We start from the raw sequence: 20529 nt of genomic DNA on the forward strand, positions 1-20529 counted from the left end.
AAGCTGCAAATAGCAGCGTAAGCTTTTTCCTTTGATTTCAACTTATTCTCACAGCAGCTTCCAAAATAAGCCTTTTTTTTTTAGTTTACCAAACACCTAAAACCCTCACAGCTTTTTTTTTATGAGTGCTTTTTTTTTAAGCACCTCACTCCCAAACCACCCCTTACTCTATCTAAAGCTTTATCCAAAAAGAATTAAAAAACGAGAAGGCTAAAAACGCAGCGTTTTCTTCACGTTCTTTAAGTAATGAGTGGCAGATGTTGATACGATAGCAATCAGCAAACTCCAGCCCCACGCTACGCTGCAGCAGCGATGGAAGTTACAGAACCTCCCGCCTCAAACAACGAAGACGAAAACGACGACGTCTTCTTCGACGCCCTCGACGACTTCCCCTCCGACGACGAATCAGATCAATCCACGTCACCCCCAACACTCTCTCTCCCCGATTCCAAACCCCCTCAGGCGACCCACCTCCGTCGCAGGTCATTTGTCCGAGCATTCACCGGCGACGACTCAAACACTTCAACTTTAGAAGAATCCTCTCTCAGCTCCTCCCGAATTGACCCCACCAACGACGCCAGGCTCAGTTTCCGAGCTAGAAGATTTAAGCTCCCCCGGAGTTTGAGGGAGTCCGAGTCGACACCGGACCCAGGCAGCTCGGCGCAAGTTCCGAGTGACCAGAACGATGAGGGTTCGACTGTAACTACCGCCGCAAACGACGGCCCATCCGCCGACTCCGCCAACTCGGCCGCGCAAATCGGTGACCCTTCGTTTAACCTTCTTGTTTTCATAGCAGGATTGGTAATCAAAGCAATTGGGCTCCAAATTAATCTATTCGTTAGCATCGTAACATTTCCCATATGGGTTTTGCACAATTCTTACATGCTGGTAGTCGACCCCTTTCAAACTGTGCGTCGAGGGAGAGAGTATTTAAACGGAAAGTTGTTAAATTTGTGGAATTTGGCTAGTGGGTGTGTGAGTCCTCTGGTTTTCGAGTGGTTGAAGGACAACAATGCGGTTTGGAAGGTGGCATTGCGGTGTGGTTGGGGTTTGTTTTGGTCATGCTATGTTGGTATTGTCTTGTGTTCTCTCTTGGTCTCGTCGATTTTGTTTAGTGGAGTTTTAGTGAGGTGCATTGTGGTGGAGCCACTGCAGATGAAGGAAATGTTGAATTTTGATTACACCAAACACAGTCCGGTGGCTTATGTGCCAGTGATGTCGTGCGCTGGTGTGAGTTGTGGTACGGATTGTAAAGAGAAGGTTCAGGCTGGGGAGAGTTATGGGGGGTATCGGGTTATACCTCCTGGTCATAAATTGAGGGTTACTGTTTCGTCCATATTGCCTGAATCGGAGTACAACAGGAATCTCGGAGTCTTTCAGGTAACTTGCTTTATTCACTTAAATGTGAATTCCTATTCGTTGTTTCAGACTTCTATCATGCGTCTTGTTTTTTTCATTAATTCATAATGGAATTGGTTGTTTCGAGTTTGCTGTTTCATGGTAGAGTTTCGTTTGTTTAATAAAAGGGTATATGAAGTTTGGGTTGGTGATCGTTGTCGTTAGCTTTCAAGTAGCATTGTGTACATATGGTGTGTTATGGCAATAGTTTTCTCCTTGCTTGTCCCCTGAACGGAGATGCACAAGATTGTCACGGTCGTCACTTGATTTTAGAAGGCATAGGAACTGTGGAACAATGTGGGACATGAAGATTGATTAGTAAGCCTTTCCTTTAATCTAAAGCATTGATCTTTTGTAGAAATCTGGTGATGCTGTTCTTTTGTTTAGAGATCTTACTATCATCATGAATTCTTATACTGGCACCAGGGGAAGTAAGGAAGTTGAATTGTTGATACAGCAGTACGAAAGGAGCTAGTATATCTCTTTCCAAGTCTCTGAGTTAAATACCTCGGGTACCTCATGCCACTTGTTGTGTTACAGGGGAAGAAATGAAAATTTTAATTTCCATTAGAGGCTTTCACCATCAACACTTTTAGATCCACTGTTAATCCTGATTAACAAAACCTAATTAATTTTACATTGCCATGTAATTGAAACCAAAAAAAAAAACTAAAGATTTGGCAATCTCTCGCTCTTTTTCTCTCTGAAAAGACGTTTTGCTATCATGAATTTTTATTTTACTAATTTTGTTTTATTTTTGTAGGTCAGGGTCCAGTTCCTGTCTGTTGATGGTAAAACCCTTGCCAGTTCGAGCCAACCATGCATGTTACAGTTCAAAAGTGAGCCTATCCGCCTTCTATTGACTTTCCTTAAGGTTGTCCCTCTTGTTGCCGGCTATGTTTCAGAATCCCAAACTCTGACTCTCAAGTTTAGAGGGTTTGTCGAAGGTGATGTTCCCACTGCCTGCTTAAAGGTGACAATAGAACAGCGTGCAGAATACTCGCCTGGAGCCGGTATTCCCCAAATATATGATTCATCGGTGACCCTTGAGTCAGAACTTCCCCTATTTAGAAGATTTATATGGAATTGGAAGAAAACTATATTCGTCTGGATAAGCATGATGGTGTTCATGACGGAGATGCTCGTTACTCTAATCTGCTGTAGACCATTAGTGATTCCGAGAACTAGACCAAGGGATCGTTCTGTCAGCAGCACTGCCACTCAAAACAGCCTCCCGGTGCGGACTTAACTGGAAACATGCCGGTAGTTATGGAAGCAGGGGAACCTTTGTTAGACTTCTCACTTTTAACCTATTCAATTCTATAGTATCTAACTTAAAATTTCCACTCATTTTTTAAATTCTTTAAGCCGCAGTGTAAATAATGTCTTTTTTTTACCTGTTGAAACTTGTCTTTCCATATAAATGTCGGAAGCAATTTATAATTTACATTTGTATTCTATATCAACTCATTTAGCCATTGACATTTTACTTGGTAGCTGTTGTGCGAATGAATTACGTTGAGCTTGAAATTCTAAGACAAGGTTGTGTTACGAAATGGTTGTAATTTGATTCGGAGTGTGGAAGTTTTCTATACGGCCAATGCCGAGGGAGCGTGACATGTATTGAATAGATAACGAATGGAGTTTGGATTTGTGGAGAGCTGTGTGCAAGGGAATTCCAGGTCTTCAGATTGTGGCACTGGAGATCATGACAATTAACTTGGCATGAAGAACTTGTAGTGTTCCTGGGGCTCAAAACCCCTGTTCAGAAATATTGATCCATTTGCTTACAGAGCTAAAAACAAGTCACTTTTCGTAAAAAGCCGTAAATGGTTGTAAATATTGACTTTTACATTACATATTGTATTAGATTATTCTTATAATCACAAAATAGGGATCGGTGACACCACTCTTTTTTACGATATGACCGTTGGACTAAGGGATTAAGGTTTTTTTTGTATAATCTCATCTATTTTCTTCACTACAAATGAATGTCTTAATGATTTTAAATTTGTCTATTTTTTCTGCAATGATGATTTATAAATGATGTTTTAAAAGACAGATGGTTTGGATTGTTAAAGTATATTACAGAGTGAGCCATGCAAAAATGTGTGCAAAAAGTTGTGTAAAAAAAAGTGGTGCCATGGATCCGCTCTCATATATACACACACTATAACAACAACAAAGTCTTATCCCACTAAGTGGGGTTGGCTGTATGAAAAGTTTGTACAATGCCCTTGTTTGTTTAACACTGCTTCCTGGCATCGATGGAGATATAGCTGTTGTGTTTGGCTCATATACTTATGAGTTGGCAACAATTTTGATAATGTAACTTTATGAGTGCTATAGGGAAATGGCAGTAGCCACTTTGTGTTTGGCTTTCGATTGTGGCATGGATGTCTTGTTTCAAGAAGACATGGTGACTACCACAAGCAAAGTTGGAAGCAAGACTTGACTTTGTGGTTGCTTGCACACAATTGTGCATGTTTTATTGTGCATGTTTTATTTTATATGCATTAAATGACAAATGGAGAAAAGTTGTACTTTATAGACTAGACTTTGATGCATGCTAGGTAGGCTAGGTGATAATTATGTCATGTGAACTTAAGACTTTTTGGTCTTGTTTGTTGGCATAGTTGCTAGTGTATGCCTATAACTAGATGCAATATTTGTGCATTTAGAAATGCATTGAGAGAGCATCCGAAGGAGAACACAAATAAGAGAAAATATAGAGTGAGAGTGAGAAACTCTTGGGGAGAGTGAGGCTCTTAGTAAAATTCTATGAGGGTACAAGGGATTGGGGTTTGGGTTATGTTGATTTAACTCAAGTGTATCTTGGACTAGTTATTCTTATAGTGAAGAACAATATCTCTTGGATGACGTAGGCAGATTTTTGCCGAACCTCGTAAATTTCTCAGTGTATTTATTTCTTGTAATTTAAACTGTTCAACTGTGGGTCTGCAGTTTGGTGAGACAATCTGAATCTCACTTCCGCACTGACGAACGGTCAAGACACAACAATTGGTATCAGAGCTTTGTTGGAAGCTTTGGTTCATTGACGGTTCGGATTTTTTATTCACCATGATGACTACAAACATGTCATTTTCAGTTGAGAAGTTTAATGGGAAAGGTAGTTTTACTCTCTGGCAGATGAGAGTAAAGGATGTCTTAACTCAACAAGGCTTGGCTAGAGCTTTGAAGGGAAAAGATGGGAAGCCTAAAGAAATGACAGATGACCAGTGGGAGGAGCTGGAGTCGCGTTGTGTTAGCACAATTCGACACTGTATAGCTGACAACATTATCAATAATGTTATGGATGAAGATTTTGCACCTGCACTCTAGGAGAAGTTGGAAAAACTCTATATTGCTAAGAGTTTGACCAACAAGTTACATCTGAAGCGGAAGCTGTACAAGCTAAAGATGGATGAAGGCGGGAATCTCATGGACCACATGAATGTGTTCAACGGATACTTGGATCAATTGCGGAAAGTTGATGCTAAGGTTGAGGAAGAAGACAAAGCCCTCTTACTTCTTACCTCACTTCCAGATTCGTATGAAAATCTTGTGACAACCTTACTGCATGGAAAAGATACAGTAAGTTTGGAGCAGGTGCATGCTTCTTTAGTGTCTTATGATACACAAAAGAAGAAGATCATTGTTGATGGTGGGCACGAGACTGCTTTAGCTGTTCAAGGTTGGAATCGTGGAAGAAAATTGGGAGGAGGATCTGAGAGAGACAATAGGTTCAGATCCGGTTCCGGAGGCAAAGGTCTACAATGTTACGACTGCAAAGAATTCGAGCATAAAAAGAAAAATTGTCCTTTGAGAAAAAGAAATGATGATCTTGGTCCGGGTTGTAGCAATTTTGTGGCGGAAGACTTCGAGTTTGCCCTCTAGGTACTCGAAGCAACACTTCTCCTGGTGATGTTTAGTCTCAAGTGTTGCAGGGGTTTTGCAGCAGGTGGAGCTATGGGATTCATAGGTGATGAGATGGTCCTGAAGGAGGAGAAGTGTGAGGAATATTTGTCTGGCTCGACGGGTGTTGCTGGAAATGGGTGCACTGACAAGTTTCCAGGTTGCAGACAATAAAGAAGGGGAAAAACCTGCTGGAGGAGACGAGGATGTGTCGAGATCCCGTCTGAAGCTAAATGGTGATTTTTAGCTCGCAACAGTTGCACATGCATTGGCAGTGACTGAATCGGAACAGAACCAACGAGGTTGATTCAGGGTGTATATGCTGGTACGTAAGGCCAATGGAGGCTTTGGCAATGGATGCAAGGATTTTTGCATGGTATATTCGCCAAGGTGGAGATTGTTGTGTTTGGCTCATATACTTATGAGTTGGTAACAATTTTGATAGTATAACTTTCTGAGTGCTATAGGGAAATGGCAGTAGCCACTTTGTGTTTGGCTTTCGGTTGTGGTATGGATGTCTTGTTTCAAGAGAAGACATGGTGACTACCACAAGCAAAGTTGGAAGCAAGACTTGACTTTGTGGTTGCTTGCACACAATTGTGCATGTTTTATTTTATATGCATTAAATGACAAATGGAGAAAAGTTGTACTTTATAGACTAGACTTTGATGCATGCTAGGTAGGCTAGGTGATAATTATGTCATGTGAACTTAAGACTTTTTGGTATTGTTTGTTGGCATAGTTGCTAGTGTATGCCTATAACTAGATGCAATATTTGTGCATTTAGAAATGCATTGAGAGAGCATCCGAAGGAGAACACAAAGGAGAGAAAATATAGAGTGAGAGTGAGAAACTCTTGGGGAGAGTGAGGCTCTTAGTAAAATTCTGTGAGGGTACAAGGGATTGGGGTTTGGGTTATGTTGATTTAATTCAAGTATATCTTGTACTAGTTATTCTCATAGTAAAGAGCAATATCTCTTGGAGGACGTAGGCAGATTTTTGTCGAACCTCGTAAATTTCTCAGTGTATTTATTTCTTGTAAGTTAAAATGTTCAACTGTGGGTCTGCAGTTTGGTGAGACAATCTGAATCTCACTTCCGCACTGACGAACAGCCAAGGCACAACAATAGCGACCCGTGCTCACTTATCAATCACAGGCTACACGTTGCGTCGCTTCCAGGCGAAAACCAAGTTTTTGAGTAATTTCGTTTATAATTCATTATCATAGGGATTCAAAGTGAAAAGGAGTGTCGATTGTCGATTATTTGACGTCCTCTCCTCTTTTATCCGGACTTGGAACCAGTAGCGTAAGATAAACTTGCACATGCAGAGCTTAATGAGAAAGAAAAGACATCACGAAAATTGTATCTCATATCTTTCTCGATTTGTTTTTAAAGCAAAATATCCAGATTTTTGTTCTTTTTACTTTAGTAATAAGCAATCTACTCAGATATCCTTTTCTTAATATGGCTTCTGATTGAACTTGTTAAGCAAGTCATAAATTTTCGGTTATCTTTTTCATTTAACTATATATTTACCCTTAGGGCTTCTTAAGTTCGATAGGGTTTTCTTATCATATTTCATCAACCATGTCAAACACAAAGCCAACCTTTCAGATTTCAACCATGTCAAACCTGCCACCGGAGTTAATCGTTGACATCCTTTCACGGATCCCTCCCAAGGATTTGATCCGATTCATGTGTGTTCGAAAGCTTACCATGCCACCATCCATGACCGAAAGTTCATCAATGTCCATCAGCAACGTGCTATTAGAACCAATTCTTTTCGTACCCTTTTAATTGAGGGAGCCGAATTCGGTCTTCCCAACGCTGCGGAGAACGACCTGTAGGTTCATTGGCGTTCTTCGATAATGATGCGTTCGGGACCATTGAGAAACTGGAAGCGCCGCTAAAACGCCCTGGTACTTGCACTCACATATTGGGCTACTCTAACGGTCTTGTTTGCATCCGCAACACTAAACATAGGAGCGATGAAGGCGATTTTGCCATATGGAATCCATCAATTCAAAAGTTCAAGAAGATACCCTCCACATGGCTTTGAGCAGCCAACAGATTTGACATTAGGACGTCCCTGTTATGGTTTCGGGTATGATTTCGCTAACGATGATTATAAATTTGTGAAAATTGTGGAATTTCTTGATGGGGACGGGGTTATTACGGGCGCTCAGGTGAAGGTTTATAGCTTAAAATCCAACTCCTGGAAACGGATCCAAAACATGTCTACCAATGGTTTTGGATTTGATTCAAAGAATATCCTGTTTCTGAAAGGTGCTCTAAGTTGGCTAACAAGAAACGCAGGTGACAACCGTTACAAAATTCTATCTCTTGATCTTGCCACTGAGCAATGTTGTGAGTTTCCGACCCGGTTAATGGGGATAACAATTCTAGACTGTTTTTGGACGTTTTAGGAAGCTTTTTATGTATTTGTGTTGATCATTTTTATATCCGGAAGGATTTTTGGATTATGAAAAAAAATTGGAGAGGCAGAATCTTGGTCCCTAATTTATTCTGTTGATGTGGAAACTATGCGTACATCGCTTGGCTATTTCAAACCTTTGGCTTTTTCAAAGAATGGTGAAATGGTTCTTTTTACGGACAACGATGATAAGTTTTTTTGGCTTGATTTGAAGAAAAGAAGTATCAAACAAGTTGAAATTGAAGGTCGACATGAAAACACAACTATTTGTGTAGGAAGCCTTTGTCTTCTTGACGGCGATTCTGTTATACTTGCCTTGTCTCCGTAGAGAGGCATAGAAGCCTTTGTCCCTTTACCTCTATAGAAGAGGAAATTTCAGGCAGCGAAGGGTTTCTTGATCTGGCAGTCAATGGAACAGAAGATGATCAGATTGGGGAGTTGGTTTATGATCAAAGATGTCTGTGTTAGTTTCTCTGCAATTATTCCATATTTCAGTCAACAAATACGTAGTATTTGTAGCCCTCTTTTGGGTTCACGATGGAGACTATGGATTATTAGGGTTTGGGATTTTGAAAGTCATGAACTGCATAAACCTTTGGACAGATTTTGAAAGGCATTAACTGAATAAAAAATTATATAATTTAAATAATGTAGGATAATAAGGGGTCCTAAACCTTTTTAATAAAGGAAAACTAAAGGAATGTGGATTGTTCCAACTGTCCTATAAAATTATAAATCGAGGCAATATACTAACCCAATGTATAATTCATGAATCCGACCTCAGTTGCTTATTAGTTGGTATTGCAGACCAAGGGGCACCACACAGAGCTCCAAGAGTTAGTGCAAAAATGTACACCCACAGGTCCTATGCCTGTTGAAGGGTTCAGCTCTTTTATAGGTGGGAACGCCAGAAACAACAAAAATGAGGCAAATTGTCATGATGAACTCAATCACAAATGGCTGCAATGGGAATTGTTCCTGCAAAGCGGTTTTGGGTCCCATTAAAGATCAGTCTAAGACTACCAGTTGCAAGTGTTGATCCATGGATTTGAGCTCGTACACAAAAATTTATAGTGGCACTCCAAACCTTTTATATTTGTAAAGGAAGAAATAAATTTTCTATCCGTATTTTTATCCATATCTCGAATATCATCTTCTACCATATTAAATGATTTTTGTTTATGTGTGTTGTAATTATAAAAAATATCTTGGTTAGTTTTTACTTGTAATGGTGATTAATTAGGTCACCTGTTTCAATGGAAAACCTCTTGGTCACTGGAAGGCAATGGTGACCGCAGGATTGAAATGGACACCAGAGTTGTGGCCAACAGAGTAAGTCATGACCATCAGAACCATCCCCCAATGGTTTATATCCTACATTACGATGGAGACTCTGGACTTATAGCGATATGAGAGATTTTGAAAGACATCAACTGCATATAACCTTGGAAAACATAAGGAATGTGAATTGTTCCAACTTTCCTGCAACCTTTAAGACTAGGGTAGGGTTGTAATTAATAATTGTTTAGGACTACCTCGTTTAGGGGTTGCAGTTAATTTGTTAATACAACATTTAGAGTGGGACATACAAATCAATATTAAAATCCAATATGCATTTCACCATGATCAGCGATACAATAAAATTTTGGATGCTATGTACTCTTAACTCTTTAGGTTATTAATGCCGTTAAAGATACGTCGGTGACGGGAGAAATGCCACTTTGTACCATGCAGTGCATGATGACTGTGTTCTTGTGCGTTGCATTGATTTTATTTGCTGTTCAAGTTCTTTAAGTTTTGGAAGCAGGAGTTTGAGTTGTAGTTGTGCAACTGCAACCCAGGGTTCAAGAGACTTTTCGATTCATGACTCGTGATTCAGCTAGTATTTGTCAATTTTGAGTCGAGCATTCCATGAGATTTTGCATATAAAACGTGGATTATTATTCACTTTTGCACTTTTAATGTGTTGCATTGCATGCCAATACCATTTATGAACAGGATTCATGTGATAAAATGCCCAAAAACTTCAATCTTATCCTTTACAACACTAACGCCATTCCTTGAGTCTTTTCTCTTGCTCTTCCTCTTCATTCCCCCATGCCTTTTTAGTCTTTCTTTATCTGGAGATCATGCAATATGCATGTTGTAAATTGCAATCGCTCAACATTGCCAAAAACACATCACCAGTCGGTTTAGCAGCTCATAGATAGTTTCATTTAATTAGATCATGTCTCAAGTTCAACTTATACTAACGTGAGAAAAAGGTGAGATATTTGTGTAGGGTCTGCTATTAAATCGTGAGTTGTTGTGAGTTGCTTAACGGCATGTTGTATAAGTATTTTTGTATGGTCCGATACTAAAAATTGTGACTCGTTAAGAAATTTCATTGTGAGTTGCTTTGTAATGGGTCTGATACTAAATTATGACTTGTTGTGAGTTATTAAACATGTAAATTTGTCTGTGTAAATATACGCTCATTTGTTAGGAAAAAATATGACGATAACAAAAACACACTTCGATTTGATTTATCAACCTGTGCATGGATCAGAAGATAACATATGATACAGTAATATCCAAACATGGGAATTCAAATTTCCACTTTCAACTGTAGAACAATACATCTGCCACCTGACTTGCTGGAAAACAAAAAACAAAAAGTGCATAAACCATAAAAAAGGTAGGTCTGTTCCTTCTCTTTTATCTAACCACAAATCTGTTTAAATTCTGTAGAATTAACTAGTTAATAAACCCTTCCTTTCCTCTAATTTTTTCACCAATTCGAGCCGTTACTTGAGCCCCACTCCTTTTAAGAAAGAGCTACTCTTAGTGATCTCGCGCAGTGGTTTGTCTGTAAACCTGATGACATTGTAGACCAAGGCACCACTCACAGCTCCAAGAGTTGGTCCAAAAATGTATACCCACAGGTGCTTATAGTGCCATGATGCAATTGCAGGTCCTATGCTTCTTGCTGGGTTCATTGATGCTCCTGAAATCTGTCTGCAGGGTATAATGTGAACCCAAATCATTAGGACACATCTTAATTTTTAATTAAGAGATATATGTCACAGCTTAGTAAACAAATATATCTTTGAAGGATGTTTAAAATGATAGTACTAAGTTAATACCCTGTACACATCACGTTAAGAAGAACCGTAGCGCCAATCGCAAGCCCGGCAAGCTCTCCAATCTGCGTAAGCAAACAAAAGAAGAAAAATAAAATCGCCACAAGATTTCAGGAATCACTGTCGTTATGGATATGATTCAATGACCAAGTCACTGTCTCTGTAATAGTTTAACATGAAAAAATATATGATGCAGACATTTTGGAATATGTTAGTTTAATTAAGTAGTATAATATTGCCAAATCAAATTATATCAGTCTAACAAGTTAAGAAGTTTGACACCAACCCTTGTTAGCTAATCAATCATATTGGATATGGTTACTTTTAAAAATTGGGAAATTTGGACCAATTTTGACAATGTTGAGGTTAATCAATGGGAAGAACTTCATTGCATTTAGGATGCTACGGTGGCAAAATCTCAAGTCAATCACAAATTACTCCATGAGGAATCAAAACACATAGGTGTGCGTGATTGACATGAGAAACTTTCAATGTTAGGTCCCATACGAAAGTAAATTGTATAGAGGTTAAGAGGTAGAAAAAGAAGTAATTACCGCTCGGTTATCAGTAGCAACACCAGAAACAACAAACATGAGGTAAAATGTGATGATGAACTCAATCACAAATGACTGGAAGGGAGTTCCAGAAGGACTTGTTCCTGCAAAGTGGTTTTGGGGCCCATTGAAGATCAGTCGAAGAGTACCAGCTGCAAGTGTTGATCCAAGAATTTGAGCTCCTACATAAGCAGGTACCTATAAACCAAAAAATAAGAACAAATAGAGAGAACTGTAGTAACATAAAAAAGGAACTGGGCAAAAGAACATTATGGTTTCGGTCTCAAATTATGTAGCAAAGTTTGTTTTGTAAGCAACATGGTTTATGTTGCACAATTTCATCTGACGGCACTTAGTTTCTACTTACGGGGCACAGAGAGTTTCTTAGACTAACCTTATTCAACAAGAAACACATGCATTTTTATTTATTTACAAGAGGACGTTAGGAAATTTAATCTCTGCAGTTTACCAATTTCAAAGGAAGAAATAAAAATTCATGGGTTGGTTTGATTAGGTCACCTGCTTGAGTGGAAACCTCTTGGTCACTGCAAAGGCAATGGTGACAGCAGGATTGAAATGGGCACCAGAGATGTGACCAACAGAGTAAATCATGACCATCACAACAAGCCCCCAAACAATAGAAATCCCAGGAAACGACACCGTCTTGTCCGAGACCAAATTCACCACCACAGACCCACACCCTGCAAATATCACGAAGTAGGTTCCCAGCACCTCAGCAAACACCTGTCGCACATAAAGGTTTCAACTTTATCATTCACTTTAAGATCTGCTTCCCTAAAACAAAGAATTTATATTTAACAAAAATGATTTTACAGACTTGAATTTGGTCAGTTAGTAAGCAGTTTGTTCTCAGCCTGCCAATTTTCCGTGAATTAAAATAGTTTAGAATAACGACTTCTCATTAAAAACAAAATGGTTCTGAAACTGAAAGTTGGGCAGAAAGAAGATGATTAAGTCACACCTTTTGCATGAAAGGCACAGAGACACAAAAGCTGCCGGATTCTTGGTTGTTTTTGTGATTGGCATCACCATCTTCAACATTCAAGACATGGGTTCCATTAGTTGCTGTAGTCTCAGCCATGGCTGAAGCTAGAGAGGGAGAGACAGAGAGGGAGTGAGAGGGAGAGAGAAAGAGGAGGAAAGGTGAAGAGTGAGCGAACAACCCTGCAGGACAACCCAATTTATGGGAGAGAGATGTTGACTTAAGAAGAAAAGGATGGGGCTTTAAGTTTTGTAGGATTATTATTTATTTCATAAAAGGTATATTCAGATTGTAGTTCCATAGGGGTGCGTTTGGTACGTGGGACGGGACGGGACGGAACGGGACGAGACGTTCCGTGCCGCGTTTGGTGTGCCAAAAATGGGTGGAACGGGCTGTTCCACGAGACAGATTTTGGGTGTTTTTGCGTCCCACCTGCCCCCTGAAACGGGTTTGTTCCACGTCTGTGGAACACAATGTTTTACCATTTTAAGACAAATATATCCCATGTCTTTTTCAAAAATTACACCTTCGTTCCGTCCCGTCCCGTCTGCGTACCAAACGCACCCTAGGAGATATCGTTGAAAAATGTGGCAAGCTTGTGAAATAACAAAAGCGGCATTCAAGACTGCTTCAACCACCCACCGGAAATACAGAGTGGACAGGAATGCCTTTTTTCTACTAAGAGTAGGGTCCTCTCCCTCCAAAATTCTCTACTTCTAATCCTTTCTTTTTTGAACGATCACGATTAAGTTACATCAATTTTTTGTGTTTCTTTTTTATAGAGAGAGACATACAGGAAAATGAGAGAGAAGGAAATTTGGAGGAGAGAGAATCTACAGAGTGTTTGAACATTCAGAGCTACCCATTGTATATTTGTTTTATACATATGAATGACTAAAATACCATTAGTTTATTTGATTTTTTGTAAATCAATGATCTTAAAATAATGATTTAGCAAATGAACTGTTCTAATTATGACACGTATTAGACAAATCTGTAAAATGCAAAGGTTGGAACGAGGAAGTTCACCAGGGATGTTTTTTTTTTTTTTTTTGGTTGTTTATGTTAAGCAAGAATTGTTCATTTATAATACACATCTCCCTCACTAAGCCCTCTTTCTTTTCATTTCAACTTAAGTTCCACCACTTAGGTTTATTAGTTTGGCCACTACTTTAACAAAGTCCTCAAGTAGACTAGTGATGCAATAACTTCTCTCATTATAATCACCTTAATTAGTAACTAAATTCATGAGAAAGATTATTGTTGAAGGTTCCTAAGTTCTAGGAGACGGAGTTTTATAGTGGAAAATAATAAAATGCCTATGTAGATCCCCATTGATTTCTATATTTCCTACCATTAACAATTTAACCTACTAACAATATTCATTTATCAAAAAAAATAAAAAATAAAAAATCATGAGTCCTAAAAACAAAATGTAGGATCACGTTATGTAAGGATCCTATTGGAAATTTGAGCTTGGCCATTTCAAAGGTTTTACTCATTCTTCATGGTGCTAATGAAGTGGCTCATGATTAAGCTAAATATGTTTTGTACTTGGTTCGAGAAACCTCTTGATTTCCTTCAAGATGTCAAGAATCGTAATTTGCATTTATAAACAAAATATCACTTTCATTGCCCAAAAAACTAATAAAATTTTATCTAGCAAACCCGTAATTTAAAATTATAAATCTAAAAGTTAAAACCTCCAAAGTCGACCTTTATTCTTTTCCAAGCAAGTAGTGTAAGTAAACTAGATTGGTGATAAAGTTAGTGAACATAAAAAGATGCTAAACAGCAAAAAGACAGGTGCAATATCTAAAATGCATAGGTTAATCATAATTAAGTCGTCTTGGAACTACCATAACTCTGAATTGCTCTCCAATTATTTAAGACAGAAATAGAATGCTCCCCTATTTTTAATAAACAAACCAATTATTTTTAGACACACATCATTCATATTGAAAGTATAGATGAGTATAGGGGGGAATAAACAAGAAATAATGTTTTGGTGGAAATTGACAAGAAATACGTAATATATTTTCTGATGAACTTTTTCGTAAAGGACTATTCGAGACGGTAAGAGATCAAATTAAATTATAAAGACAGGATTTTTGTCTTCAATCGGTGAGTGATGGTCAATTGCAGTTCATCGCATAGATTTTAACACTAAACCAATCAATTAATTTTATAGAGTATAAGATGATATAGCCTAATAAGACTAAGAGCCACCACATTTCTTCTTTTAAAAAATTGAATTAATTATTTTATTCTATATTTAGTATAAGATGATATAGGCTAAGACTAAGAGCCACCTTTGACACAAAACAAACAAAAAAAAGATTAAGAGCCACCACATTTCTTCTTTAAATTGAATTATTTTATTCTAAATTTAGTATACCATTAACCCATTACTGCGTTACTTAGGTTTTGGGTAATTCGGTCAGAGAAAATTACCCAATACGTTTAGCTGGATCACTATTACTTTCTAATACTGTATAATTTATGATGAATGATGGATTGCCTGGTGAATAAGATCTTCATCTTTAACTCATGACTGTGTTCAAGATTTCAACACTCTCCTCCTCTTCTTAATTAAACGTAGACTAGGAACATCGCTTATAACAAAAACGAATAATGTATATGTTTTTGTCTCTAAAAAATGCGCGCGCGCGCGCGCGCACATATATATATATATATATATATATAATTTCCATGACCTTTATCCAAAATTGTACCCACTGGTGATTCAGTACTAGTCAACGACACTACCTTGCATGAAGTGCCTTTTTATTACCCAATTATGAAGCAATTAGAAAGTTAATTGTTTTTGCATTGACCCAATTAGTTACCTGAATCTGGATGAAATCTAATTATCAATATATAATTCTTAGTGCATGCTAACATCAACTTGTCTTTAATCTTTCATTCAATTCAAAAGATCAGAACCAAATGATGAACAAGAGAAATTTGATACCAACCCTTAAGTTTGTTCAATGAGCATGCAAAATCTAACCTCCCACTATTCACCATTTCAACATCCATGTGGTTAGTTACCACCCCATTTGTCATACCAATTATTTAGGGTTTGGACTAATTAAATTCTGGTATATTTCCTCTAATCTGCTGCTTTCACACAGGATTATATTAACACTTATTGTCTTTTGGTAGATTGGTAAAAGGGTGATCGAAATCAACATGACTCCCTACTTTGCGAGGGCCGAGGGAGGTGGGCGGTGGACGTCTTTCATACGCAACCGTACTCTTGTTTCGCAAAGAGACTGTTTACACAACTCGAACCCATGACCCTCCCATCGCAAAGACGCAACCTTTTTGTAGATTGGTATGGAAATTAAATTATTTTGACCAATCCATATGGCAAATGAAAGAGAACTTTAATAGAGGTCTCCAATAAATTCGTGGAGACGTGAAGTTGCTAGAAAGCTTTATGTTGCTTTCAGTGGCAGGCAAAGACTCTAATTCCTGCATTAATTTTGTTAATTTGTTAAGAAATTTGCCATGCATTGCCCGTTCTTTTTTGTTGTTTGTTATCTCCATTTTTCAACTACAAAGATACTATACACACTCTTTTAACTGAAGCTTGGTCAAGTCCTTTTTTTCTTGTTTATAGTTGTAGGATCATGATGCTGATGTTTTGGGTAAGCAATGTACTTACAGAAAAAAATGGGAAAGTAAATTTTGCATGCTTTTTTTTTCAGTGATGTCATTCTTATGCCTTGCTTTCCTCATTTATTTATGTCTTTGTATTTTGTTGGTTTGTTGGGGTAGGGGTAGGTCTGAAGGTGATCGACAGTTAAGTACTTTGTATTTATATGTTTATTTGACAGATAATTGTATGCAGAGGTTATATTCATAAGTCTCAAGTTTTTTGTTCGCCAAAAACAAAAGTTTGAAGTTTTGAAGGAAAAGGATCCTTTTAGTGCGGTATTGACAAAGAGAAATGCCAAAGCTTAAGGGGACTCTCTCAAAAGTGAAATTATGAATTATTTGTCACCTTATATTTTGTGCACAATGTTTTATAATGTTGACGAGAGAATTGATGTTAAACCCTGAGGGCAGAGAGTTTATAAAAAGTTCCACTTTGAGAGTTACAAAGAAAAAAGTGAAGTATTACTTAATATTCTAAAAAAAGAGTTATGAAAATGAAAATAAGGAATGAAGAAGTGCAACATGACATTTTGTAGTGCTTATAATAATTTCAAAAAACGAAGTTAAATTCTTCACATATAGATCATCTTAATTTAGCAAAATCTCATTCTGGTTAGGTAAGTAAGCATCCTATAGGCTTTGTTTAGTAGGATTGTAAAGGACTCGAGGCAAAAGCAAGTCTAACTGCTCGAGTTCTTGTAACATAAACTTCCAACTTAACAACATTTTAATAATATAACGTAATACATGAACGATATTTTACGTTAAGAATTTGATGATAAGAGTCGCGGTGGGCTAAGTTGTCACGCTTGTAGTTTATTTTGAAACAAAAGAATATTGAACTAAATGTCAAATTGAAGATAGTCAATCTAAAATTAGAAGAAAAAAAAATCAGCTAATACTACGGTCTACGGTTATTTCTCATCACTTATAAGTTAGAGAGTTTCACGTTCAACTTACATAGATGACGATGACGTGTTGAGTTCCCTTCATAGTTAGGGGTTGACCCAGCATGTGGCCTATCCCAACTCCCTTCCCCTTAGACTAGAATATCGTTTATCCCAAAAAAAAAAAATGATGATTTTACTCTAAGAAAACTTCTTGAATAGAGTATAATTCGAGTTGTTCTATGAAAAAATAAAATCTACACGAGCTTTTTGAATCAAACATATCAATGCTCAAACTTGATTTGTTTCTTATTGAACCGAATATAGGTTTGACATGTTAATCTTTGACGAGCCAAACACAACCTGAACTTGGTACAAACTCGTAATGTTTCGAGCCGATTTCCAACCCTATTATATAGAATAAAATGGCTATTAATTAATATCATCCTTGTTTGGATTTGATTCACGGAAATGGAATAAAATGGCTATTAATTAATATCATCCTTGTTTGGATTTGATTCACGGAAATGGAATCTTAGTCCAAATAATGGCCTTCTTTAATTTACAAGGGCTAACATGCAAACCCAGACCACTAGTGGAAGAAGCCTAATTCTTGTTGTAGTGCAGCTGTCCACGGCTTAAAATAAAATTGAGACAGGATTATTAACTAGTGCCACGGTCTACAGACTCTACAGGTTTTAAGTTTGACTCATATATAGCAGTGGTTTCATTTATGGATTCGGGTGGCTTCAGGACCACTCAGAAGTTTGAAAAAGCGCATGTGAAGATCTTCGAGGATCATCCAATGGTCTGAACATGTGGTGGAAGAGAGAAAATCATTATGATTATGCAGATGTTATGCAACAGATGTAAAACCATTTGTGAATGACAATGACTTATACCGAGAGTCCTTGAGAGAGTAGTTGACTTGGCAATCAAGTTGATGAAATCTTCCATGATTCTTGAAACCTTAAAGAAGTAAATATATTGGAGTCCTAACATCTTGTAGTCAGTTTAGGGTCCTTTCATTAAGAGAAATAAGGTAAATGAGTCATGATAGGGCTCTGATTGATTAGAGAAGATTATGGTGAATATCCTTTCTGTTAATAGGTTGGAATTGATAGAAACCCTAAGTATATAATCAAGAAACAGTCCCTGCTTCCATACCGCCGAGTCTCAGAGCACTACAAACCTATTTCGCTAGTTGAGTTCATAAAAGAGGTATTGGAAGTAGAAGGTTGTCTTCGATCACGCACCAGAAGCGGCTATGGCATCAGGTAAGTCTCTCACATTCGTATGCATGCATGTCGATAATGCCATGCAGTGTGCGTATGCAGGATTGGCTGCATATTGTTCTTTTGAATATTGTTCCTTTTGTAATCCTAATACATGCTGTTAGGTTCTTGGGATATTCCTACATGTGGTATCAGAGCCACACAGTGTGGTTAGGGTTCAATATTAAAGTCTTGCAAATATGATCAATGGACAAAAAGGTTCTTGTTATAATAAAATTCCGCTGCATTGATGATATTTTTCCTTTTATATATATGTATATATATTGCTGCTGTTTTAACCTGGCATCAGGTTTAGATGGAAAAGAAAGAAGCAAAGAACATGGATCATAAACTGACGAGAAGAGAATTTGTTCATCAATGTTAAACAGATGAATATATATATTTACAAGAATCATAATAGCTAATCTGCTCAAAAGTGTTTAGCATGTTTTGGTTGCTTGTTGTCCAATCTAATTGGATCTGACTCATTTGATTGAATCGAAATAATTATTCTGCCTAAAGGTGTTTAATTACTATTGTTGAAATTCAAATGAGTTAGTGTATAATGGAGCATGGAACTAACAAGAATATGTAATCCATCTGCTCAAAAGTGTTGGATATATATATATATATATATATATTGCCCTTGTGTTCTATGTTTGGATTATGCAAAATTAATATAAGCGACTTCAGTCCAAAGATGTTGTTGTGTTTATATGCTCTTGAAGAACTGAGGAAACTTGTACTAAAGTTATTCCCTCCATATCTGTCTTGACATTTTCTATCAAATATTAATAAATTGATTGTTCACTGGATGTAGTACCTCACACCACATCGCTCAATTTTACCAGTATTGAAACATTGACTGGTTTGAATTTTAAGAAGTGGAAAGAGGACATTGAAATCGTGCTGGGTTTGATGGACCTAGATTTAGCATTAAGAGAAGATAAGCCTGCAGAACTCACTAATACAAGCACTGCTGAGGATAGAATCAAATTTGAAAAATGGGAGAGAGCGAATAGGATGTCAATGATGATAATGAAGAAGGCCATGGCTCAGTCGATGAAAGGAGGAATCCCAAAGCATACCAGTGCCAAGGGTTTTCTTGCTGTTATTGGGGAAAAGTTCAAAGAATCGGAGAAGGCTGAGACTGGCACTTTTCTTACTCAACTCACTTCCATGAAGTTCGATGGATTGGGGAGTGTGCGTGAGCACATTCTCAAAATGGCAGATCTTGCTCAAAAACTAAAGGACCTTGAGATGGCTGTAACTGATTAGTTTCTGGTGCACATGGCACTGAATTCACTACCTGCAAAATATGGACAGCTCAAGGTGTCTTATAACACTTCGAAAGACAAGTGGGGCATTGATGAGTTAATTTCAATGTGTGCTCAAGAAGAAGACAGGCTGAAGACTGATAAGACTATGGAAGTACACTTTGTTCAAACTAAAAAAGGTATAAAGGCTCCAAATGCTGGTTTTGTGAATGTTGCCTACAAGAAGAAAAAGAAGGTCATTTCTTCCCCTCCAATTAAGAATACTAACACTTTTAAAGGATCTCACAAACTTAAACCTGTGAACACTGAAATTGATAAGGAAAATGAGTGTTATTTCTGCAAAGAAACAGGCCATATGAGGAAGAATTGCACTGGTTTCAAAAACTGGCTTATTAGAAAAGGTAAAACAATTAATGTTTTTGTATGTGTTGAGTCCAATTTGGTTTTCATTCCTCCTCAAAGCTGGTGGTTTGACATTGGATGCTCCATCCACATAACCAATTCTTTGCAGGGGTTCTCAAAAACAAGGGAGATAGACAATGAGGTCTACAATGTCTTTGTAGGAAATGGGAGCAAGGTGGCCGTGGAGTCCATAGGGAGTGTCAAGTTGGTTTTAGCATCTGGTTTTATTTTGATTTTGAGTCCAGTCTTATTTGTACCTTCCATGCGAAGGAGTTTGATTTCAGCATCAAAACTAGTTGAGTCAGGAATTACCTTTGTTGAAGACAATGAAAGTGTAAAGTTTTTCCATTCTAATAATTTGAACACCTTGCTCGGCAGTGCTTTTCTTAAAATTGACATGTGGCAAATGGATTGTAGTTATTATAATGAATGTTTTAATGTGTCAATGAACGGTTCCAATAGCAAGATAACTTCTGAAAAATCATCCATGCTTTGGCATAATAGATTGGGACACATTTCGAAAGAGAGAATGTTAACACTTTCTCAACAAAACCTGTTGCCACAACTAGATTTCAGTGATTTCAAAGAGTGTATT

General features: G+C 37.6%; 3 protein-coding genes across 3 annotated transcripts; 2 read left to right on the forward strand and 1 right to left on the reverse strand.

Annotated features, from left to right (window-relative positions):
- Nucleotides 1-228: 228 nt before the first annotated feature.
- On the forward strand, nucleotides 229-2864 carry LOC103434920 (seipin-2-like). Its single transcript, XM_008373293.4, has 2 exons — nucleotides 229-1380; nucleotides 2162-2864. Exons 1-2 carry the CDS (start codon nucleotides 313-315, stop codon nucleotides 2645-2647), a joined length of 1554 nt encoding a protein of 517 aa, XP_008371515.3. The 5' UTR covers nucleotides 229-312; the 3' UTR covers nucleotides 2648-2864.
- A 7385-nt stretch (nucleotides 2865-10249) lies between these two features.
- LOC103419701 (aquaporin NIP1-1-like) lies at nucleotides 10250-12666 on the reverse strand. The gene is made up of 5 exons (XM_029098553.2): nucleotides 12408-12666; nucleotides 11945-12169; nucleotides 11426-11623; nucleotides 10875-10936; nucleotides 10250-10746 (listed from the first exon to the last, which is right to left on the reverse strand). The coding sequence occupies exons 1-5, from the start codon at nucleotides 12525-12527 to the stop codon at nucleotides 10536-10538; spliced, it is 816 nt and encodes a 271-aa protein (XP_028954386.1). The 5' UTR covers nucleotides 12528-12666; the 3' UTR covers nucleotides 10250-10535.
- Nucleotides 12667-18248: 5582 nt separating this feature from the next.
- On the forward strand, nucleotides 18249-19533 carry LOC114823163 (uncharacterized). The gene is made up of 2 exons (XM_029098558.1): nucleotides 18249-18258; nucleotides 19076-19533. Exons 1-2 carry the CDS (start codon nucleotides 18249-18251, stop codon nucleotides 19531-19533), a joined length of 468 nt encoding a protein of 155 aa, XP_028954391.1.
- The last annotated feature ends 996 nt before the right edge of the window (nucleotides 19534-20529 follow it).

The sequence above is a fragment of the Malus domestica genome, chromosome 05 (assembly GCF_042453785.1).
Source record: "Malus domestica chromosome 05, GDT2T_hap1".
Classification (NCBI taxonomy): domain Eukaryota; kingdom Viridiplantae; phylum Streptophyta; class Magnoliopsida; order Rosales; family Rosaceae; genus Malus; species Malus domestica.